This window comes from Mesoplodon bidens (assembly GCF_964165515.1).
Source record: "Mesoplodon bidens genome assembly, chromosome: 5".
Classification (NCBI taxonomy): Eukaryota; Metazoa; Chordata; class Mammalia; order Artiodactyla; family Ziphiidae; genus Mesoplodon; species Mesoplodon bidens.
In genome coordinates, this window is record NC_138161.1 from 95,527,456 (window position 1) to 95,552,513 (window position 25,058).

General features: G+C 34.4%; 2 protein-coding genes across 10 annotated transcripts in view; one reads left to right on the top strand and one right to left on the bottom strand.

The window, feature by feature from the left end:
- The window catches only part of MFN1 (mitofusin 1), a 34,245-nt gene extending 15,404 nt beyond the window's left edge, over positions 1-18,841 (top strand). For both annotated transcript variants that reach the window (XM_081234561.1, XM_081234562.1), the window contains 9 exons: positions 5,723-5,844; positions 7,512-7,638; positions 7,805-7,909; positions 8,448-8,550; positions 8,690-8,919; positions 10,831-10,983; positions 12,137-12,333; positions 14,661-14,795; positions 16,659-18,841. In XM_081234561.1, coding sequence (XP_081090687.1) covers positions 5,723-5,844; positions 7,512-7,638; positions 7,805-7,909; positions 8,448-8,550; positions 8,690-8,919; positions 10,831-10,983; positions 12,137-12,333; positions 14,661-14,795; positions 16,659-16,740 — 1,254 coding nt within the window. In that variant the 3' untranslated portion in view covers positions 16,741-18,841. The remainder of the gene's footprint in view (positions 1-5,722; positions 5,845-7,511; positions 7,639-7,804; positions 7,910-8,447; positions 8,551-8,689; positions 8,920-10,830; positions 10,984-12,136; positions 12,334-14,660; positions 14,796-16,658) is intronic.
- A 366-nt stretch (positions 18,842-19,207) lies between these two features.
- GNB4 (G protein subunit beta 4) overlaps positions 19,208-25,058 on the bottom strand; it is a 71,350-nt gene continuing 65,499 nt past the window's right edge. For all 8 annotated transcript variants that reach the window (XM_081234764.1, XM_081234767.1, XM_081234765.1 and 5 more), the window contains one exon: positions 19,208-23,629. In XM_081234764.1, coding sequence (XP_081090890.1) covers positions 23,523-23,629 — 107 coding nt within the window. In that variant the 3' untranslated portion in view covers positions 19,208-23,522. The remainder of the gene's footprint in view (positions 23,630-25,058) is intronic.

Genomic DNA, 25,058 nt, shown 5'->3' on the forward strand with positions numbered 1-25,058 from the left:
CCTGTATTTTAGGAATCTAAACTGCTGAGGTGCATGAATAGATAATGTGTGTGCAGCACTGGGGAGGGAAGATACTCTTATGTTTTGGTGTAGGTGTTTTATTCAGAAACATTAAAAGTTTCTACATTGACTGAAAAATTCTTTAGCTGTTAATCTTCTTGACTCTAATTTATCTCTTAGTTGTGCTTATTAGGTTGCATATCTCCTCACCTGCAGATGAACACAAATACTTCAGAACTGAACAAAAACTTCCATCAGTAATTATTCTTCCTTATAAGTAGTAACTGTCTTAATAGTAAGGACATAAATGTTGAATGTACTTGGCAGAATTTTTAAAAATTAACCATTTGCTCACTATCCCCTATTTTTAATTTGGTGAGAGAGAGAAAGACCATTAGGTAGATAAAGACAAGGTGTTTAAGAAAACTCACTCTCTGCTATCTTGGTAAGATGTTTCTGATTGTTCAGAGGCCCCTGGGATATCAGTAGGTGTCTTGTCAAGCTAAGCTATAGGATATATGATATCCCAGTTACTCAAAGACCATTGTTTATCTTCTTTCCCTTTTGCTTTCACAAGAGATTGAATGCTCTCCTCACTCTTACCAGTTGTAGTCATTTCATCCATGGAGAAAATAATTGGGGAGCGTATCATTGTTTCCCTTGTCTTTTCTTATTTACTGAGCTTTTCTTTCTTCCTGTGTGTTTGTGTGCATGTGTGTTTGTCATTGATTTCTCCTACCAAATTATATACTGTTCAGTTATACATTTACACCTCTTTCATATTGGTTCCTGGTACAGCATTTGATTTCCCAGAATATCTCCTTGAAGAGGTGGGAATGAGAAGAATAAAAGATGTGCTGTAGAGCACTGGTTTTCACACCCGGCTGATGATGAGGTACTTTAGAGAACTGCAGACTCCTGACTCATCTCAGAGACTAATCCAGTAGGGCTAGGATGGACCTAGGAATCTGTTATATATTTAAAGCTCCCTGAGTGATTGCAATAATCAGGCAGACTTAGGAACTATTCTTTTTAATGTTTTTAGAAGAAACTTGGCATTTCACTTTTTTATTGTAAAAGTTCATTTGAGCATCTAAAAATTATATATGGAAAAAACTGTATATGAGCAAGAGCATGGAGAATGTTAGGCTTTAGAGTTTGAAATTTTTGTTTAAAACTATGATATAAAATGAGAATCAGCTAGAAATTATTTGAATTTACCTAAAGAAATAATCAGATGGCAAAAAATTTTGTCTGGATGGCCAAACCTTTTTTTGGTAACTGCACTGACAACTCTTTTCAACTTTTTGCCAAAGCTAAAATATGTTACTTTTAAAACTAATTTTGGTAATTTATGACTTCCTATAAATTGGTGCATTTCTGAGAATTTATGATTTAGTATAAAATTGTTTATTTAAAAAATTTTTGTATTCCTTTTCTATATCTATATATATACTTATATGTAGATATAGATGGATAAAGGATACAAGAAATATCTGTGTATTTTAAACCTTAATTGGATTTACCAATTATCTGATTGCTTTACTTTTCCTCCAAAGACTTTGGTTAATTTATCAGTTGATACATAGTATTTTGGGGGTTCTGGTTTTTTTTGTGTGTGTGTGTGCAGTACGCGGGCCTCTCACTGCTGTGGCCTCTCCCATTGCGGAGCACAGGTTCCGGAAGCGCAGGCTCAGTGGCCATGGCTCACGGGCCCAGCCGCTCCGCGGCATGTGGGATCTTCCCGGACCGGGGCACGAACCCGTGTCCCCTGCATCGGCAGGTGGACTCTCAACCACTGCGCCATGAGGGAAGCCCTATTTTTTGGTTTTTATTCATTAAATTCTATGTTAATCTTTACACAAAGTTTCTTTCTGCTTTCATTATATGAGTGGGATCGTTTTTTGCTTTTTGGTCTTTAAGAAAGGATTTAGGGCCATGAATTTGTGAGTGTAGCTTTGGATGTACTCTAGGTTTCAGTATCCAGTTTCATTGTTGATTAATTTTTAATGATAGCTTTTGGCATTTCCTATTCAATACAGGAGTTATTAAAATTCAGATGTTTTGATTATTATCATCTAACTTTTCTTGATTTTTTTTGCATTGTGATCACAAAATGTGGCCTTTATATACATTTTCTCTGTTTTTAGAATTCAATATTGTGTGTGTAGTCTTATAAGATGATTTTTGTGTAAAGAAAAACTGTACCAAGTTAATCATTTTATCAAACAGTCTGATCTTTGTTTGCCATGGACCTCTTGAGATTCATTTGGTTTAAAAGAAGCTGAATATTATGAACTTTCAGGGTACCAAGTTAAATAAGGCTTGGAAATTAAATAAAATCAGTCAAGAAAATCAATGTTAATTCTATTCATATGTTTCCTTGTTTTCAACCTATATTTGGACAGGTGTATATTCTGAACGCAGTTTAGCAATCTAAAATTTTTTTGCCCAAATATTTGGCCATTAACTATTCTTAATAGTTTTGTGTTAGTGAATTTGTTGTGAAGGACATTCCTGGGACAACTGGTGAAATTTGGAAATGGACTGTATGTTAGGTTAATAGTATTGTCCCGGTGATAAAAGTTCTGAATACAGTAATTGTTTTGTGGTTGTATAGGAAAATGTCCCCGTTCTTAGGAGACACATGTTAATATATTTAGTAGTAAGGCTGTGGTGGTTACAATGAACTGTCAAATTGTTCAGCAGGAAGAAATATATACAGGTATGTATAAAGATGAATATCTATATAGACTTATCTATATAAATCTGCATGGAGAGAGAGAAGGAAAGGTAAACAAAGCTGAATGTTAACATTTGGTATATTTACTTGAAAGGTATATTGTATCTTGGTGTTCTTTCTTGCAATTTTCCTGTCAGTTTAAGATATTTCAAAATAATACGTTGGGAGTGGTAAATAGCATTGTTATTGGGTATTTAGGGTCTTTAATCAAGGGGACTTGTCAAGCTGGTTGTATGTCTTTTTGTGTGTGTGTGTGTGGTACGCGGGCCTCTCACTGTTGTGGCCTCTCCCGTTGCGGAGCACAGGCTCCGGACACACAGGCTCAGCGGCCATGGCTCACGGGCCCAGCCGCTCCGCAGCATGTGGGATCTTCCCGGACCGGGGCACGAACCCGTGTCCCTTGCATCGGCAGGCAGACTCTCAACCACTGCGCCACCAGGGAAGCCCTGTATGTCTTAATTACACATAAATATTAATATTTACAAATTTGTAACTACGTATGACTAAATCATCAGCTGTTTTCTGTAGATGTTATTAGAAAATCAGAAGATGATGATAATTGAGATGTGATTATTGCTTTGGTTCTAAATCTTACAGCCTACAGGATACTCTGACAAGATGGAATTTAAATTGTCTGGTGTAGTATTTTAAACTTCTCCTTGGAAAATTAGAGTTCCTGATAAAATAAGTCTGGGAACTGCTGCATGCTATATATTTCTCCCATGGAGATTCTTAAGTATATTAGTGTATAAAGGGCTCTGAGAAATGGTTCAGTAAAGAACCTTTATTTAAATTAGCATTCCCTGGGACTTCCCCAGTGGTCCAGTGGCTAAGACTCAGTGCTCCCAATGCAGGGGGCCCGGGGTCAATCCCTGGTCAGGGAATTAGATCCCACATGTTGCAACTAAGACCTGGTGCAGCCAAATAAATAAATATTAAAAAAAAATAAATTAGCATTCCCTGTACTTAGTTTGGAATAGAGTATTCCTTTTGCAGTTGACTTCTGATATTTTTCTGATCAGCGGGAACGTCAGTGTGGGATACTTTTTAATTAGAAAAAGATTGCCTGTTTTCTTCTTTATACTTATTCACCAGTGTATATTTTTGAATCAAGGAGTAACTTGTATATTGCCTAATAACTTTTGGAGGTCTTTTCTTTTTCTCTAGTCTAGCTCTAATACTGTGCTGTTATCTACAAATTTGGGGTCTTCATTGCTGATATCTAGATCTGCTTCATCGAGGAACAGAATTTCTTTTAACTTTTTTTCCTTTTAAAAATATTTTTATTCTTTTATTGTTTTTGTGACGGTTAATTTGGCAATTTATGAGATAGTTATTTAAAGTAAAATTAAAACTTTGTTTTGGTCATTAAAAAATAAGCAGTTTGCACTTCAAATATTTAATATTGTGTAGATATTGGTGGCTTCTGCTTTGGCATATACAGAACAGGAATACTGTAACTTCTTATTACTAATCTCTTCAGGATTAGTGATAATTGAGTGATGTATAAATGAGCTTGACAATGTGCAAAAGTAAGACTATGCACTGAAAAAAAGTAATGGGCTCTGAGTTAAGACATAAACTGTTAACTACATGAATTACCCTCATGTGCCCTATAGCTAAAGAAATGAATCTGCTTTGTTTTCTATACCTCAAAAAAATACCAAAGAGAGAATTTAAAAGTCTCTTCTGTCTTAGTGAAATAATCATTTTAGAGATGTGAAGGCTCAGCATAGATTATAAATAGAACACTGAATGAATATATAATATACTAATGATTTCACCATAACAAATATAGTGCTAGAGTATTAAGTGACTACCTTTTAAAGCTTAAAAGCTATTTATTTTGATAAAGGATAGTAATTACTTTCAGAAGTAATTACCACAATTTGTACTGGTTTTATATTAAGTTCAAGGAGATGAATTCATGGAAATATTGGAGAGTTGGGGGGTATATCCCTAATTTGATGTCGTGACCCAGATGAGTGTTCTTGGTTGTTCAAAGACCAGATAGTATTTCTCTACACTTGCGTTGTTTTCAAATGTTATGTCAGTACAGAATTTGACTTTTCTATGATGTAAAAGTGAAAGGCCAATTTTAATTTAATAATTTTGCTAGCACTTAAATGATGAATCACAGTAAATGTTTTAAATAGCAAGTAATATGCACATATATTGAAACTGAAATAAAATTTCACAAAAGAAACATCCATGATCATATGTGGTGCATTCTGATGTATTCTCTGTGTAAAAAACACTGGTCATGAAACACTAATTGATTTGTACAACTGTTAGTAAGTTGTGAGCTACAGTTAGCTTGAAAGTGAAGCATGAGATAAGGCATCATTCTGACCTGTATGCACACACTGTAGTCCAATGACAATAATGGGATTATCTTAGAAATAGCTTTAGATATTTTTCTATGAACAATTTAAAATATTACTTAGGTTGTTTGCTGTTAAATAGTATTTTTCAGTTTGTTCAAGCTTTAATCTGTAGAAGTCCTTTTTACTAACTTTATGTGATCATATCGTTCATTTTTTTCAATGTAGAATTCTATTTCATGGCTTAAGAACTTCATGAGGTTTTCATTGCAAATATGAGAAAAATCAAGATAGATGGACTAGAAGTAGATTAAAGGTGATCCAAATAAAATTAGTAATCCTAATAGGAAGCCTTGTTTAACATTGAAAATAGCACCCTTTTTAATTTATTTTAAAAAATAATATAGTCAAAGAACCATTGCACATTACTGTGTAAAATTACACAAAGCTATGAACTTGCTGTTAAAGCCTTTAACTTTTAAATTTTTGACATTTTTTTTTACCTTTATAATTTTAAGTTGTGTTTGTCATCCATTTATTTTCTATCCTTATGTCTGTTTTGGTTAACATTCCAAACAGCAAGCTTTTGTGTTTAAATTCCTGAAAATGTTGGGATGGAATTACAGTAATGTGTTATGGCTTGGGCCCCTCGCAGGAGTGTATCTCGCAGTCAGCAGTGAAAACAAAGTTTGAACAGCACACTATCAGAGCTAAACAGATACTAGAAACTGTGAAAAACATAATGGATTCAATAAACGTGGCAGCAGCAGAGAAAAGGTATGAATTCATTTTATTGCAAAATAAAAATTATTTTTGTGTCAATATGAATTCTTTAGACTAAGGTTTAAAATTTTTATATTATTAAATACCTTTCACACTAACATCAACCCTGTAGGTTTAGCTGATGCCTACTGGCATGTTTTTTAATGAATATTTGAAACTGTAAATATTTTTTTTACAACCTTGAACAAATACATCATTTACATCCCCTGGATCTCAGTATTCTCGTGTGTGAGCTGTGATTTTAAAATGTTCAGTGGCTTTAAATGTCTTTAAAGCAGTGAAAGAACCATTTCTTCAGCAGAATTTCTCGAAGAAGTCCAAAACAGGTGACCCTCTTTTTACATTCAACCTATCACTCATCTTTCATATGTTCATACATTGAAACCTTGAAATCACTTCTTTATGCCAGTTGTGGTTTTATATCAGCTGGTAAACAAACAAGGTGATACTACCTGCCAGCCAGAAAGTGAATTTGGTAAGCATTACTCTATATGTCATACTATACTGCAGTATTTTATTCCATTTATTACCTTGTAATGATGAAAATGAATACATGAAAGTGCCAACACTAGTCGAAGAAAAGGGTAGTTCTCACAAACTTGGTGTACTTGAAACAGAGATTAAGATGTTATTAGATGTTATAAGTATAATGATGTTAAGCCTCAATTGGACCTTTAAGTGGGCTTAAGTCAATCAATGGGAAGATATAAAGCATCTAAGATTAAATCCAAGATATAAAATTGGGGATTTTAAATGTATTTGATCTTGCTGAGAACAAAACTCCACTCATATCTAGGTCTGTTGCCTAATTTTGACACTTTAGCAGGAATGCATTATGTACAACATTAGAGAATTTGCAGCATATAAAACTCAAGGATCAGAACCCAGATTCTGATCTCTGGCCCTGTGCACACTGTTTCTGTATAGTGAGCTCAGTTGCTTTATTATGGTAGCCAAAGTAAGTATTCGTCCACTGGATTGACCTTAATTTTTATAAAAATATAGGACATTGAAATAAACGTAGCACAAAAAAGATGTGATTTGAGGGTGGTTTGTATAATCTTGCCTTGGGAACAGATGTCTTGGGAAAAATGATCTTAAAAGGATCTCAGGCTTTTATTTTCCTATATCATCCAGGGGTTGACAAATTTTAGCAGATAGTAAATATTCTAGGCTTTGTAGGCCATACTGTCTCTTTGGCAACTACTCAGTTCTGTGGTTTTAGAGCAAAAGCAGCCATATACACAATAGTTTCATGAATGGTTGTGGCTATATTCCAAGAAAACTTTAACAGAAACTAACGGATGGCTGGATTGGGCTTGCAGAGTGCTGTTTACTGGCCCCTGTTTATTAAGTAGACTTAATATTGAGTTAATTCTGTTTTGACTGTTCATATCTATGAAATGGGTGGAGATTTAGCACCCTTATTAATCCTTTGTGGGATTCAGGTACCACATGAGCAGAGAGACAGTTTATATCCAATCATCTGTAAAACATTTTATAAGTGAAATATTATTTGAATCCTTTTAGATGTTGAAATACAAGATTTTTTTTCTTCTATCATGCTAGCAGATGGTTCAATATATAAGTGAGTGTTTGTGCTTAATTTCTTTGGGACTTTAATATACCCTGAATATTAATTCCTTTTCATACTATAATAGGGTTTATTCAATAGAAGAGAGGGAAGACCAAATTGATAGACTGGACTTTATCCGAAACCAGATGAACCTTTTAACACTAGATGTTAAGAAAAAAATCAGGGAGGTTACAGAGGAGGTTGCAAATAAGGTGGGTAACATTAGCTTTGTCTTTGTGATTATAATATCTGGGAATGGAAATACTTTTGATAATGCTAAAAATGTTATCTGTTACCTTAAAGGAATATTTAAGTTTTTTTTCAATTTAATTTTTTTGAGTAGTTGGTAATGTTGTTTAAATATTTTAATATTTTTAGGTTTCATGTGCAATGACAGATGAAATTTGTCGACTCTCTGTTTTGGTTGATGAATTTTGTTCTGAGTTTCATCCTACTCCAAGTGTATTGAAAGTATATAAAAATGTAAGTTAAATTGTAGTTAAATGTTATTCAGATACAGTTTCCTTATTTTATTCTGACTCTTATTCCACTCTTTAGTGGTTTGGCCATTTTAGCGTCTTCATGGCAATCAGTACATGATTAAACTATTACGTCTCCTGTGCACTCTTTTTTTTTTTTTTTTTTTTTTTTTTTTTTTTTTTTTTGCGGTATGCAGGCCTCTCACTGTTGTGGCCTCTCCCGTTGCGGAGCACAGGCTCCGGACGCGCAGGCTCAGCGGCCATGGCTCATGGGCCCAGCCGCTCCGCGGCATGTGGGATCTTCCCGGACCGGGGCACGAACCCATGTCTCCTGCATCGGCAGGTGGACTCTCAACCACTGCACCACCAGGGAAGCCCTCCTGTGCACTCTTGTAATAAATTTAAACTATAAAGTACACAGAAGAATTATCATCTTAGAAAAGAATAAGATCATTTTAGTGTTTACTACTTTTTTGACATTTTAATAAAATCTGCATATATTCTAGAGAAAAAATAATGTGGACATTTACCATTGTTAACAGGAGTTAAATAAGCACATAGAAGATGGAATGGGAAGAAATTTGGCTGATCGGTGCACCAATGAAGTCAATGCTTCTATGCTTCAATCCCAGCAAGAAATTATTGGTAATATTTATGTCTGCAAGTTCGTGTGTAGTTTTTTCTTTATGTCTTTGTTAAAAGATTTATTATAAAATCCTTTAGATATTTTATAAAATATTATTTACTGTTGTTAACTAAAATACCATAATTTGGTTCTTTCTAGAAAATTTGAAGCCATTACTTCCAGCTGGTATACAGAATAAACTACATACACTGATTCCTTGCAAGAAATTTGATCTCAGCTATGACCTAAATTGCCATAAGTTATGTTCAGATTTTCAAGAGGATATTGTATTTCATTTTTCCTTGGGCTGGTCCTCCCTTGTCCATCGTTTCTTGGGTCCTACAAATGCTCAGCGGGTGCTTCTAGGATTATCAGAACCTATCTTTCAGGTATATATATATTTTTTTTTTTGAGTAGGCTTTTTATTAGGTGGTTATTGCTGTACTATACAGGTATGTATCTGATTCTACCAGTTTAGAGTCTCTTTTTAAAAACTTTGTTGAATTTATCAATTCAATAATTTTTTAAATTAATTTTTTTTTCTTTTTTTTTTTTTTTGGCTGCGTTGGGTCTTCATTGCTGCGTGCGGGCTTTCTCTAGTTGCAGTGAGCGGGGGCTACTCTTTGTTGTGGTGCGTGGGCTTCTCATTGTGGTGGCTTCTCTTGTTGCGGAGCACGGGCCCTAGGCACGCGGGCTCAGTAGTGTGGCTCATGGGCTTTAGGGCACAGGCTCAGTAGTTGTGGTGCATGAGCTTAGCTGCTCCGCGGCATGTGGGATCTTCCCGGACCAGGGCTTGAACCTGTGTCCCCTGCATTGTCAGGCGGATTCTTAACCATTTACGCTACCAGGGAAGTCCCTCAATTCAATAAGTTTTCAGAAAACTTACAGAGTTGTAAAACCATTGCCACAATCCAGTTTTAGAACATGTCTGTCACCCCAAAGGCTACCCTTGTGCCCATTTGCAGTCAGTTGTCATTTCCACCTCCAGCCCTACTGCTATTCAGGTTTCTCTAGCTATCATTTTTACCCTTCTGGACATTTCATATCAATGGAATCACACAAAATGTGGCGTTTTGTGACTGGCTACTTTCACTTAGCGTAATGTTCTCAAGGTTTGTCATCATGGTATATGAATGTTGTAGCATGTATCAATACTCCATTTCTTTTTTTGGATGAATAATATCCCATTATGGATATCACACATTTTATTTAGCCATTCACCAATTGATGGACATTTGAGTTGTTTGTACTTTTTGGCTATTATGAATAATGTTGTTTTAAATACTCATAGACTGTTTTTATGTGGACATCTGTTTTCATTCCTCTTGAGTATGTCTAGGAGTGAAATTGCTGGACCACATGGTAACTCCATGTTTAACTTTCTGAGGAACTGCTAAACTGTTTTCCAAAGCAGCTGCACCATTTTACATTCCCACCAGCAGTGTATTAAGGTTCTCTTTCTCCACATGCTCATCAAGACTGGTTATCGTCTTTTTTATTATGGCAGATGTGAAGTTGTACCTAATTGTAGTTTTGATTTGTATTTCCGTAATGACTGATGATTTTGAACATCTTTTCATGTGCTTATTTGTGTATCTTATTTTGTAACATGTCTATTCAAATCATTTGTCCATTTTTAAATTAGGTTATTTGGCTTCTTATCAACTTGTGGGAGTTCTTTATATATATATATTCCAGATACAAGTCTTTATCAGATACATGATTTCCAAATACGTATGTTTTTCTAGTCTGTAGCTTGCCTTTTCATTTTCTTATGGTGTATTTTGAAGTGTAAAAGATTTTAATTTTGCTTTTATTATTATTTTTATTTTTTATTTTATTTGTTTTGGCCACGCAGCTTGCAGGATCTTAGTTCCCCAACCAGAGACTGAACCCGGGCCCTCGGCAGTGAAAGCATATAGACCGCCAGGGAATTCCCAAGGTTTTAAATTTGAAGTCCAGTTTTTTTTAAAGGATTGTGTTTTGGGTGTAAAAAAAAATTTTTTTATATACAGTTTTAATTTCACTTGAGAGTTGAAGGCCTGTTGTTTTAGGTAGACTCATTGTACGTTATGAAAATTCATTCTTCATGATATCATTGGTACATGTCACAGGAGATAATTTTCAGACCATTTTTATTTTCTTCATGTATTTATGGTAAACTCATTAATTGGAGTCATTCTTTTTGTAGATTTACTACTGCAATTTTAAAAGAGAATACAATCGAATTTTGTAAATGTAACTATTCCATTTGTGGTGGTTTAATTGAATTAATCCTCCCCCCCCCCCAACCTTATTAGCTCCCCAGATCTTTAGCTTCTACTCCCACTGCTCCTGCCAATCCAGCAACACCAGATAATGCGTCACAGGAAGAACTCATGGTTACCTTAATAACAGCATTAGCTTCTCTTACGTCTAGAACTTCTATGGGCATCATTGTTGTTGGAGGAGTGGTAAGAAATAATACCTTTTTTTTTGAAACAGTATTTTTTAGTGTAATTGAATTTGAAATTATTGCAAAGCTACCTGCTAGATCAGGAAAAGAAAGATATATTTACTTCAGTTTCCAGGATCTATAAGATGACATGAAAAGTTGTAAGTTAAAATTAGTGAATTGGCTTTCACAAGTCTAATCTTAAAAATAAATATTTAAAAAAAAATTTAATTGAAATATAATTGACATATAAAATAGTATTAGTTTTAGGTGTATGACATGATTTAATATATGTATATATTGTGAAATGATTACCACAACATAAATAATACTTCCTACTTTTACATCATAGCACACGAAGAAACAATATTTGTGCATTGGAGTAACAGGAATGATCCAGGTCCCTTATCTAGCCTTCTCCAAATACCAAAGGGATCTGCCTTAAAGTATTAAATATTATTTTTTGTAGTAGTTCTTATATGCTAAAAGTTTTTTTCATATCATTAACAGCATAGGTTTATTTTGGGTTTTTGTTTTGTTTTTATTGACGTATAGTTGATTTACGATGTTGTGTTTCAGGTGTACAGCAAATGATTCAGTTACACAACTATATATATCTCTATTCTTTTTCAGATTCTTTCCCCTTATAGTTTATTACAAAATATTGAGTATAGTTTTCTGTGCTATACAGTAGGTCCTTGTTGGTTATCTATTTTTTTCTTCTTTTTTCTCTTTTGGCTGCACCACACGGCATGTGGGATCTTAGTTCCCCAACGAGGGATCGAACCTGTGCCCCCTGCAGTGGAAGCATGCAGTCTTAACCACTGGACCGCCAGGGAACTCCCAGTTAACTATTTTATATATAGTTCATTTTGGTTTTTTAAACCTTTGACCTGAAAAAATTAACAGCCCTTTTTGAGATACATTAAATCAACTTACCAAATGCCTGGCAGGTTATAAAAGTTCTTGCCTGGTATTTATGTGCTGCTCCTTTTTTTGGCTTGATTTCTGGTAATTTCATATTTTCTCATAGAGAAGGAATATACATGTTTAAAAAATGGATCTGACTCAAAGATCTGTAGGGAGCCAATGAGTTTTCTAAAATGCCTTTTAGTACAATCTCCCTAGTGGTATTTTTCTTTCTCAAAGTAAGCTGTGAATTTATCTTACAGATTTGGAAAACTGTAGGCTGGAAACTCATATCTGTTTCATTAAGTATGTACGGAGCTTTGTATCTTTATGAAAGGCTGACTTGGACCACCCGTGCCAAGGAGAGAGCCTTTAAACAGCAATTTGTGAATTATGCAACTGAAAAACTGCAACTGATTGTTAGCTTCACAAGCGCCAACTGCAGCCATCAAGTACAACAGTAAGTTGAAAGATTCATCTATTTTTGTTTTAAAGCTTTACTGAAGTAGGACATACATGCAGAAATGCATAAATAAGAGTACAGCTCAAAGAATTATCACAACATGAACACATTTTATAATTGCCACCAAAGTGGAAAACATAGAATGATACCAAACAAGTGGGCTCAAAATGCATGGTGGTAAATGTAATTTATTTTTACTATTATAGCCCCGATTTGTAGGTTTAAAGGCATGACTTTTTAAAAATCAAGAGAATTTTATTATAATAATAAATACCTATGTCCACCGAGTTTACGTATCTTTAATATGTTTCATTGATTTAGTAAAAATATATAGAACTCCAGTCAAATCAATGCATAATATTCTGTATTAGAGTGCCCCTGAGAGCTGAATTAGAAAGTTTTCTGAGCTAAAGATGATTGCAATTTAATAGAAGAAACAACATGTATATAATTATAATAAAAGGTGAAAAGTAAAAAGTAATGAGAGCTTCATAATGTGAGGCTCTAGAATCTTTTTTTCTTTTTTAATCACATTGAGTATGTATTTATGTATTTATTTATTGGCTGCATTGGGTCTTCGTTGCTTTGTGTGGGCTTTCTCTAGTTGCGGCGAGTCGGGGGCTACCCTTTGTTGCGGTGCGTGGGCTTCTCACTGTGGTGGCTTCTCTTAGGCGCGCGGGCTTCAGTAGCTGTGGCTCACAGGCTCTAGAGCGCAGGCACGGTAGTTGTGGCACATGGGCTTAGTTGCTCCGTGACATGTGGGATCTTCCCGAACCAGGGCTCGAACCCGTGTCCCCTGCATTGGCAGGCGGATTCTTAACCACTCTGCTACCAGGGAAGTTCCTAGAATCTGAAATCACGAAGGATAGTGGATCAGCAAAGTTTCCTAGAGGAGAGGTAGCCTGATGAGACTTGAACATCAGAATAGAAAGAGTGAGACAGAGAAAACAGATCAAACCAAAGGCAAGAACGTTGGGGGAAAAGGAATGTGTTCAGAAACGTGAGATAATTTCAGTGTGGCAGATGTGTACATAAGAAGGGGTCCATTCAAGTATAAGCCTAACACTAGGACTGAGGTTTGGATAATTAGGAACGCTGGGAGTGGTATCATTAACATTTAGCTCTAGAACAGGTAACTTTGCAGTGGTGTGGTGTGTAAAGTGGTTTAGACTCAGGAGACAAGAATGGCAGGGAGATTAAACTGTTTCAGACACAAGATCAGAGCCTGTACTAACGTAGTTATGTTAGAGCTGTAGGGAATGGAAACAATGAGGGCACAGAATTGAGACCACTGAATTAGTTCACTCATTTACCAAATATTTATTGAGCTCCTATTTTATATAACTGTTAATTTTGATTTATTTATATTAAGATCTTTAATGAGGATAACCTGGACCTCCAAACAAAATCAGCTGAGGTTCACATTCATAAAAAGAGAATTAATGAAGCTTACTATTCATTTCATCATCAAACATTTATTAATTGCCTACCGTGTGACAATAACTATGCTAGAAGTTATGGGAAATTAAAAGTTAAAGATAACTTGTATTCTTCCTTAGAGGACTTTACACTCTAATGGAGGCAACCTCAAATAATTACTCCAGTTAAAATAATACTAGCTAAATATTAATGTAATAAAATATTAAAATAAAAAGATGCTTCATTTGTCTGATATTGGTATTTGGTCAGATAGGGAGAGAATGGAGGGGGAAAGGACCCTGGGAAAGATGAAGATGCGCAGGAGAATAGTTGCAGAGAAAAACAAGTCACTTCATCAAATTCCAGCAGTACACACCTAGTAGGCATGCTCCCAGTTGCAAAAATATAAATATAATATTTGCCAAAGTTAACATATTAACTAGCACACAAATTAAATACAGCCCTTTTGTTCTAGAAATGTGGTTAAATGTTGCTATAGTTTAAAGTATTTTTGACTGTCACAGAAGTTCATGAAATTTTCTTTCCTGTTCTCAGTAATTTATATTTATAGGCAGGGGACAAGAGTAAGGCTTATTATGCTTCTGAAGAAATATACCCATCCTTCGCCTTTTTATAGCTTATTCATATTCACAGCAATATGGCAGAGTAATATTATTACCCACTGAGCATTTGTCTTGAGGCCAGATGAAATTAAGCCCACAGTCATATTAAGCTTACAAGTGCCATACCCTCCCTCATACCATTCTTAGCCGTGTTCTTTGATACCTTATATTTTGGGGAATTTTTTAAACTTGTGATCTCTTTTTTTATATAAGCTTCAAATTAAAGCTTATTCATTTTAAAAGACATTCATGACTGCTGATAAAATTATTTTTTATTTGAAGGGAAATGGCAACCACTTTTGCTCGCCTGTGCCAACAAGTTGATATTACACAAAGACATCTAGAAGAGGAAATTGCCAGATTATCCAAAGAGATAGATCAACTGGAGAAAATACAGAACAATTCAAAGCGCTTAAGGTAATTGAACCTTTTTTCCTCAATAATACGAACATTTATTGGTTTCATTACCAAAATATAATTATGTAAAATCACTAGCAAATTTATGTTAAAATTTTTGGCTTTCTGCATTGCATTAATTGTCATTTTGCAATTTCAATGAAAGCTAATTTGAACAACAAAAAAACAAATCTGAATTTAAAGGAATTTTTTAGATCTAAGCTTATAGCTCTATGTTAAGCTATACTAGTCCTTTTTCAGAGCAGAAGTTTTGTAATTAAAGGTATGAATTTTCAGTCCTACATATCCAAGACCCATAGCTTTTCTTCTCATTGGGGACTGTTAGGTATACTTAAATTTGAAGCAACGGAAGTAAACAAGATATCCTAATATAATGTGGAATTCTGGTTTAATATGATTTGCCATGGATTCTTTGGAGTCTAAATAAATTGTGCTTTGGGGGTCAAGACCAGAAGTGTCACCACGAGATCTATACTTCTTGGCAGTTCTTAACTTTCAGCTTATTACCCATTAGCTGGCTCACCTACAAGTCTGGTAGAATCATTAAGCGTCATTTACTTCCTGCTGCTACTTACCAGGGCACATGCTACATACAGTTGCCTGTATAAAAACAGTTTGCAACTTCTGCAAATTGGAGAGGCTGTCCTTATGACATGGATTTTGGGACATTATACTTAAAACACCTGTGATAGTGTCCATCCCTGGTATCTTAATCTGAAAAGATTAAGCAGTCACATTCTCATTGCATCTCCATTTCAGGGTCTCTGAAAAAGGTGACTGCCTACCACTTAAACCCCAGCATCACTTCACACACACAAATACACCCAAATGAATTTCACATATCCATTGCTCCTATTTTAAGTTCATCCCAAATACAGCTTTTCAAATTTGGTGAAACTATATCCAATAGAAATTTTTCTTTAACCTAGGTAGGTTTTTTAATATTTTTTCATCTTGCTATAGTAAAAAGCCGTAACTGATAAAATAGATTATTGGTACTTACGTAGCTTTCAAATTTTGGCAGGACTGACTTGAATAAGTATCAATATTTTTGATCTGCTAATTCTTCTAATAGGAAAGTTTAGAATAATATTAACATAATATTATAAGTTTAGAATATTATTAACATAATATTTGGAATCTCCCTTGTTACTAAATTGGGCTTAGCCATTCAGATATAATTTAACTTAACTAATGCTTCAGGAGCATTACCTGAAGAAATATACAGTGGAGTTCACATGAACATTTAACTTATGACCTTGACCATATGCACTTAGCAACAAACAAAACAGGACCAAGAAAAGAGAGAAACTCATTTAAGTATGTGTTTGTGCCCTGGCAGAGTATGAGAATGGGAGATTCAAACCTGCATTCCCCTGTCAATTTACATTCTGTTTTCCCTCTTGTTATGGGCATTTGGCTGCATCAAGTACAGTTTTAATATTTAAAAAAAATATTTTTGGTAACTATGGTCCTTTGACATCTGCCAGCTACTTTGTGTATACATAAAGCCACTTATTCTACACTTTATGCTTAATGGAAATTCAAGAACAATTATGTCTTTATGTGACTTAGGATGTAACTCCCATGTAAGGTGATATGACTCCACTGTCTCTTAGGCTTTTCATTCTTATTAAAGATTTTATCTCAGTATACCTTTCTTCTGGCCATTGGATTCTGTGTTTATTGCAGAGTTACAGTAGCACATATAATAAATGCTTTAAAAAGAGTTGATGATCTGAGTTCAGACAAATGTAGCAACAGCTGGCTAGTGATTTTTTTTTAAGATTTGCATGGGATGCATTTTTTCTCATTGACCTTTATGATAATTAGATTGGTGTTTTATTCATTTTTTTAAATTAGAAATAAAGCTGTTCAACTTGAAAACGAGCTGGAGACTTTTACTAAGCAGTTTCTACATTCAAGCAATGAAGAAGAATCTTAACAATAGAGATTGCTTTGGTGATCATGATAGGAGAAGATGGAACTTGGAAGATTGGGACAGTTATTTTTATGAAGTGACTTTAAATATGAATTATACTAACTATACCTAAGTAGCAAATCCTTGAGTAGATCCTGGTATCGATCTATCTCAGGGTGTGTGCATTTCTGAAAAGTGTTGTGATGTCTCTTTAGTTTTAATTTTGGGTAAAGAAAAATCCTTTGATATGTGAAAATGATGAATTAGTTTAAAGAACCAACTCTCTGACCCCTGAGGGGTGGGGCCTTGCTCTTAATTAGGGCTCTCTTTGTTTTTGATTCTGAAAAACTCTGCTTCCTGGCATCCAGGAGTTAGAGAGTGCTCCTTTCATCTTCTTTCTCAAAACGAATTTTTGATGCCTATTTCAATGGGAATAGTCACATTTTTGTTTTATAAACTGCATTGCTCTAACCACAAAGGAGTGTGGAATGTTCTTGAGTGTATTATTTATGCAGGTTACAATCACTTTTGCCATCCTAGCAGGTATGTAAACCACTAATAATGCTTTTTACTACTCCCTCTTTTATTCCCATTAAAATTGATGTAAAACAGTACATAGGTTTGTTATTATAGAGTCCTTATAAAGGTATTTGGGTCTAAATAGTTTTCTCATGTTTCTCAAGAAACACTTCCAGCTTCAACTCTGATTCCAGTAAGGAAAGCTTTCTCAGTTTTAAGAGTTAAGTTTGAGTGATTAAAAAATAGCCAGAGATATGGGAGATCTGAATTTTGGGTGGCTACAGTCACGTACAAATGCTGTTCTTTAGAAAGTATTTGCCAAGGATACTGCTGGGTTGTCCCCCGGAGTGGCTTTTAAACATTTAATTGTATGAATTTGACAGGTCACGGTTAAAAATTATTACGTTTTTTACCTTAATGAAATGTTTATGAGTTCAAGTATTGTTTGTTTCTGTTAAAAACTAATAGAAAACTTACATGGAAACATTAAAAAACTGACAGTCTAAGGCTTTGCTACACAAAACGTAGTTTTGAGGACCACCAAATCAGCATCACCTAGATGCTTGTTAGAAAGGCACAATCCCAGAAGACACAGCACATTTGCCCAGTATAGTTTATGCTGCTTTTCCATGGGAGGGATAACATTTCATGCTTTTTTCTTTTAATACTCAGTACTTCTTTTTCTGTGCCTTTAAGGCTCCTGGATGCTCTTCAGTCTTTTCACAACAGGTGCAACACTGTTTTCCAGGATATTTTAAGGAGAAAATAACATTTAGGCCACAGAAGCCTTTCAAAAATATTTTTATGCAAATCAGATATTAGAATGCAATATTCAAATCCAAATAAATATTCATTTATGGCTAATATTGTTGCTTTATAACCAAAAAATGATACAGGCCACCAAGAAGTGGGATTAGGTAACAATTGCAACATGAAAAACATGTCTAAGACTGGGTACTGCTAATTAAGTTTACAATTTCAAGGCCTTAATCTTTTTTTTTTTTTTTTTGGCCTTAATCTTTATACACAAGTACTTGAACTTTCGAAATAGCATAGTGGTTTGGTATCACCTCATTAGTATAGTACAGTGGTTCTCACAGTTTAGTCCCTCAGTCAACAGTAGCACTACACTAGGGAGGTTGTAAGAACTACATTCTTGGGTCTCATCCTAGACCTACTGAATCAAATACTAGGTTTGGGGACCAGGAATCTCTGGTTTAACAAGCCCTCAAGGTGATCTGATGCATGCTGAAGTTTGGGAACTACAGAATAGTGGTTCTCGTATAGTAAGTTTATACTAAGTTTTTCATCACTAGTTTGAATCCAGTTCCGCCTGATCAAGCTTGAAAATATGAGTGTTGGAAATGGGACACTAAAATAATGAAGCCCAGCCTTTATGCTTAGGGATAATAAGTGCACCTATGACCAAGCCCATGAATTATAAAGAATTGTAGCTGTTATCGTTCAAAGTTATTGCACATTTACTTGACTGTCTACTATGTATGTTTGCAGGATTATTTATAAACTTTGTGTAACCTTCAACTTTTTACAAAACTAGATTTTTTATAAGTATGCAAGGTGAAAATAAAATTTGTTTGCCTGATAGTTGATAAATGTAGCATTTATACTGGCATTTAGTGAGTTTTAATCTTTTTTAATGATTTTTATGGCTATCTTGGGGAGACCGGCTCATCTTGTTCCTAAGGGAGCTTTAAGGGAAAAAATGACAATTTTGCTTTTTGATGAAAATCTGTGGCCTTTTAACAGTAGGCTAACATTCACAGTACTACAGAATAGGTCAGTGGCACTCCAATCTCTTCCCTGCTTCCAGCAGCCCATTGATTTTTCATGAAGAAAATAATTACCAATGTTTAGATAAAGGAATTAGAACTGAACATGAATTACTGGGCTTGGAGTTTAGTTCTGGGACTTAAAAGTAATTCTACTAAAAATCAAAACATGCTACATGAAATCTGTTAAAAGCACTTTATTGATTACAGTATCAATTCACAGCAACATTATTTCACAGAGCTACTGTACAACTAAAGGAACGAATTACTGCAAGAAGGATTCAAGAATACTGTTAAATCATGATACAAGTCCATAGTTTGGTTTAAAGCTTTTTTCTAAGAGCTTTAATCTAATACATTCACCTTTCCCACAGACTACTGATACTCAGATTCAGTTGGCCACAGCTGTTGTAGAAACCATTCTAGGTGAAGAAAAACACTTTAATCAACTTAAAAAACCCACTTAGACGTGAATGCCTTTGGATAAAAATATGCAAATGCAAGTGTTCAGATGCTTCTTTGAAAAGAGAAAACAATAGGATAGAGCACCATTGTGTAAGACACAGAAAAGGCTTGAAATATCTACCAAGTATATCACTGAAGTTCTATTAATTAAAAAATACTGTATGATGTAAGATTTTGTCAGGCACATTTAACACCAGTTGAAACATATAACCAGCTTTTTCATATGCTGCATTAATCAACTATTTTGTAGGATCAATTGGATTTAAGAAAAAAGACTTAGGAAATTTTATCAACATGCAAACAAATTTGCTAAACACAAGGTGTACCATCATTCTGATTAATAAATTACTTTTAAAACAATGCTAGCTTAGACATTCAACTACAGACCACTTTACTGAGTACCTATTATAACCAATACTTTTAAATACAGCACTGAATTTAAGGCAACTTACAATGAACAATGGGAGAAAAACTAGTAAATATGAAGGGTACTTCACATTCTACTTAACCTAATTTAAAATACCAATTTTATTCACTGTGCTACCATTTCTCACAAGATAGTCTGACTGGTGGGTGTTTAAAAAATTCTAACAGGAGGTAGGAAACACTTTAAAATTTTGCTTTCCACAGTGGCAAAAGGGAAATTAGAAACTGAACATAGTACTTAACTTAAAAATGTTTTTAAGTCTGACTCACACTGTGAAGATTTTAGAAGGAACATCTTTATTACTAAAATCATAGGTCCATTTGGGAGATTGTTTAATCACTTTCCATTAACGTTTAAACACATCAACAGGTAAGCCGCAAGTATTCAACTGTTATACTTTAAACTGAGACGTTCACCAATGATCAAGCATAAATTTCCCTGAATGTCTTCATTTTTAAAAGTCTTAATAATATTACTAAATCTAAGACATCAAAAGTGTTGGAGAAGGTTAGTTATATAATATTGGCACAGTATTTTTTGTCTTAGCAACAATAAAAATTTCACTTTGTCACCTAGAGAAGCCAAGATCCATTTCTCTTTCAATATGTTAACTTTAAAATTACTTAACATATTCCAGAAGCAGCTACCTCCGTTATGTCTAGGAAACTAGTTTACTATCATCATGCAATATTAATCAGTTCAACTGAGTCTAAATTAAAATAAGGAGATTGCTTACTAGGCTCTCTTGAAGAATTAAGTATCTCTTGATACTTAAGTATCTCATGAAATATTAAGCCTAAATCTTTGCCTCTCTGAAGATGGAATTCAATATGCTGTTGTAACCACAGACTCAACTATAAAAATCTGAGCTAGGGAGGGATCTTGGATATTTAGTCTAAATCTCTGATAGCATAGCTGCCAAAAATGAGGCCTGTCCATCAAAGTGGAGGTGATGTTCTTGCTGATAGCACAAAGTGCTTTCTTGAGCAGGTTTATGGGATGATTTGCTGAAGCACATGGCAATCACTCCACTTTGTTTTAGAAAAGAATATGTGCCTTTAAAATATTCTTGCCACATCTTAAAAAAAACTGTTCTTTATGAAGTGATTAAAGACTCTACAAATACACCTAACTGAGGCGCATGACGTTTAAATGTTTCTTAGGTAAAAAGAAATCAGGCACCAGAACTGCAATATTGATAAAATTCCTTAAAACTACTTTTGGCCACATTTTTTTTAAGTTTTGAAAAACAGATTCAAACTGTACTGTGCTTCTACAAATTATACTGACTTTAGGAAGTTCTTATGCACAAAAGAATTAGACGAGCAGATGAACTCAAACTGCAAGGAAACAAATATTTAGCAACTGGAACCCATATCACTAAACAAAGGTTTAAGTAGTAAGTTAATGTGGTAATGAGGTCACCATTCGGTCATATGTATAATACGGTCATAATAGCCGTAGCAGTGGTTAATTTTCAGTTGCCTAATACATATTTAATTATGGGAATTGCTTTTTAACTATCTACAAAAACTTTAATAACATTAAATCACTTTTATTAATATTTTGAAGACCACAGACTTCTTATAGTCTGTGCCTCTGACTAAAGTATCTTGTTACTAGAACCACTTTCAAAGTAGAGGAGATACTCTCTTTTTATATATATAAGGCTATTTTGCACATGGTAGAAGTGCTTTCTTGAAGAGGATTTTGGAATAAATTGCTGAACTACATGGTAAACCCTCACCCCTCTCTATTTTTGGAAATGAATATGTCCCTTTGAAGTATTCTTGCCTTATCTCAAAGAGCTTCTCTTTATAAAGTGATATAAATAGTCCACAAACATTAACAGCTAAAGTTCATAGAAATCTTGAATGTGTATATAAATATACATTCATGCCTGCCATCTACAAGTCTGTTTTTTTGGTCCTATATCTTAATCTTCCTTTTCCCATTTTATTCTTTTTAGTATCTTAAAACATTTACTGATTTCATTATGGTTGATGCACTTACTAGCACATCCACAATATAAAAATGAAAATTTACAAGTAAAATTTGGGAGTATTTAGGTTAGGGTTACAGGTGATCAAAAGTTAACAGACCTATCTCAACAGTTACTGACAGACACAGTTCACTGTTACAAAACACAATGCACTTCTACATCAGAAAAACCCCACGGCTTTACCATCAAAGAAGACTAACAATCTTCTACTGTCAATCATTTAGATTATTTTTAAGAGAAATCCAAGGGGCAAGGATCTCTGTTTAAGTTCAAGGGGGCCTGTTCTAGTAATACACACATTATTATATCACTGACAAGCAGAGGAATTGCTTAGTATTTTCCTCTGACTCCTTCAAGAACTGCTCTTAGAATCTTCTTTTGGCTTTAAAGTGGGGGTCACTTTGATCTTAGTATCCTTTGAAGCAAAACCACTTAGAAACCAATATTTTGTGCTAATGGGAGGAAATATTAGAGAAGATCAAAAAGCTTGAATGTCTGCTTTTTAAATTTTTGAAGGCATGGGGAGTTAACATCAATTCAGATTTTATATTATGTGAACAAATTCATAAAGCAACCTTCTTAATGATTATAACTAGTCAGACCTGGTGATTGGTTAGATTTTATACTTCTTTGAAAAACAATGCCATCACATTATTTTTCCTACCTAGATACACATTGATGGAGAACACTGGGAAAAACCCTTCAGATGCAAGGACAGTCCAAATGTTCATCAATCTTCTGAAGTGAGTGTACCTTACAAACTCAGTTCTAGAATATGAAATCAATAGGAAAGCCCAGCTATTTCGAATGCTACCTAAGTGTCATTTGATCATAACCAGCTTTTTAAAATAACAAGAACCATTCTCATGTGATTACTGCTATCTACCAATTAATATAATATGAGTTTCTTATGTATGTCTAAAATTTCAGAGTGAGATCTCTATTCCCTGGCCATCAGATTATGTCCCCTTCAAAAGACTAAACATGAGCACTAATTTAAATTGATAAGATGGCAGAGGATATTGCAGAAACTAATGATATTCACAAGGACTCCCCTCAGTGGTACCTAGGCCTGTCAGCATTCTTAAACAGTAAGCAACCAGGATCTCTTTTAGATCAAAATGGTCGGAATACAAGGAGACTTGCTTCAAATATCAGTACCCACATCAATGGTATCACTTCCATCTATTACTGTGCCTGGTTCCTCCACTACAAAACTCAAAACTATGACACTTTTTAAGGTATACAAGGTTAAAAATGTAGTTCTTAAAAAATGCAAACACATACTTCAAACATGATAGGCTGCTATAATGTGTACATTCTGTTCTACACAAAGAAAAAGAATTAGACAGTACAAGCAAAAATTCATCACGGTTAAATTAGCTCCACTCCTCAAATTAATACACTGGTCCTGATCTCAGCAAGCACCTTTACCTTGTTTTCACCTTTTTTTGTTTTGTAGTTTACTGAAAGCTTCTTTTTGTATATAATAATCTTAATAGAAAAATCTTCACCTGCAAATATAAGGTAAATTCTTTTTCACAGCTATAGGCTGTAGTACTGATTTCTCCAGGTATCAGTGGAGAACAGAAAATTTGTGCTGTTAATTCCAGATTCTAAGAAAACTGTCCCAAGACCCTGTTGCCACAGCCATGCCATCATCAGTTACACCTAAACAGCTGACACGGTTGTCATGACCAGCAAGAACACCTGAAAAACAAAAGTTCAGTAAAAAGTTAGCAATGGGCAAGTTTTAGAATTAAACAAGTGTATGCATAAAAGATTTGGGAGGGTACTTAAAAGCTAACAGGTTCCCCTGAATTGAGAGACTGAGTGCCAGGGGTAAGCTGGGCATGTAGGTAAAATAAAATTCTTTGTATTCCATGAACTTCTGACATGTGCATCAAATTGTGTTTTTCATTTTTGAAAAATTATTTATAATTATGCTTATGTTCAAAATCATCTGTTCGACAACATGTAGACTTTTACATCTCTAACAAGTTCACAATACTTCTAAATATTGCCAATAAGCTATGCTATTTTCAACAAAAACAGAATTTTAAATGAAGTTCAATGAATTTTTACCACCAGAACAACAAAAACACAAGAATGAAGCTGACTTATGCTACCACTTCCAAAAATAACAACATAATTTATTTACTTTATTCCTTTAACCACCAAACCCTGGAATGTTTTGGTCATAACTTTCTGAAACCATCAAACTCATCTAGTCTTAGTTTTCTTTTGTATATTTAACCTATTTGATCTTCTGACCACTACACAGGATAAAATTAAATATTCCCAAATATTTGGGAGGAAAATGAGAAAAGTAAAGATTTAAAAGAAAAATTAGAATATATCAAATTCTCAAAAAGAATTTTTTCTTTAATATACTGTTTGAGTTTTCATTATCTCCATATGTAATTAAGCATATCATTTTCACCCAATCTTAGGAACAGAAGTTCATCTTGTCTAACTCATTAATATTCTGTGCAGTACCTTCAGTATGGCAATGTTTGGCAACAGGCAAATTTACCATTATGGGTTGAAATAACAAAAAATGACCACTGTGACTAAATACTCCAGGTCATATTGGAAAGAAGAATGAATTAGCAATTCATGAGTCACATTTCAATTTTAAGGTGAAAGTATCCAGTTGAGTCAACTTGAAACCAAATAGCTGTAAGCAAAGCAAAACTAAAACTCAAGCATATGTTTAAAAAAATATGGAAAACAAACACGTTTTTATTTTGTTATGGATATTAATTCATTTGATCCAAGCAAAATACCTAATACCTCAAAAAAGTAATTGGCTTTGTACGACAGAGTATCTCCAAAAATTTACTTGCAAAATGCTAACCCTTCTGCAGTCTCAAGAGAGGTTGTAGAAAATTATTCCTGGTAATGTTGACATTGCCTCCACTCCCTCAGAAACCTCAACAACTGTATAGATGTTTAAAAGGGCAAGGACATAAACCCACAAGGACAGCAAGGATATGAGAGCAAGCAGTGGCAACAAAATTTTGTGAGCTGTATGGTGGTAAGTGTGTTAGTGGACCCCAAAATGCTAAGTTCAAAGCAAATGGTCTGATAAGCCAAGAAACAAAAGCAAACTGCAGAACCTCCAAAAGGGTCAGAT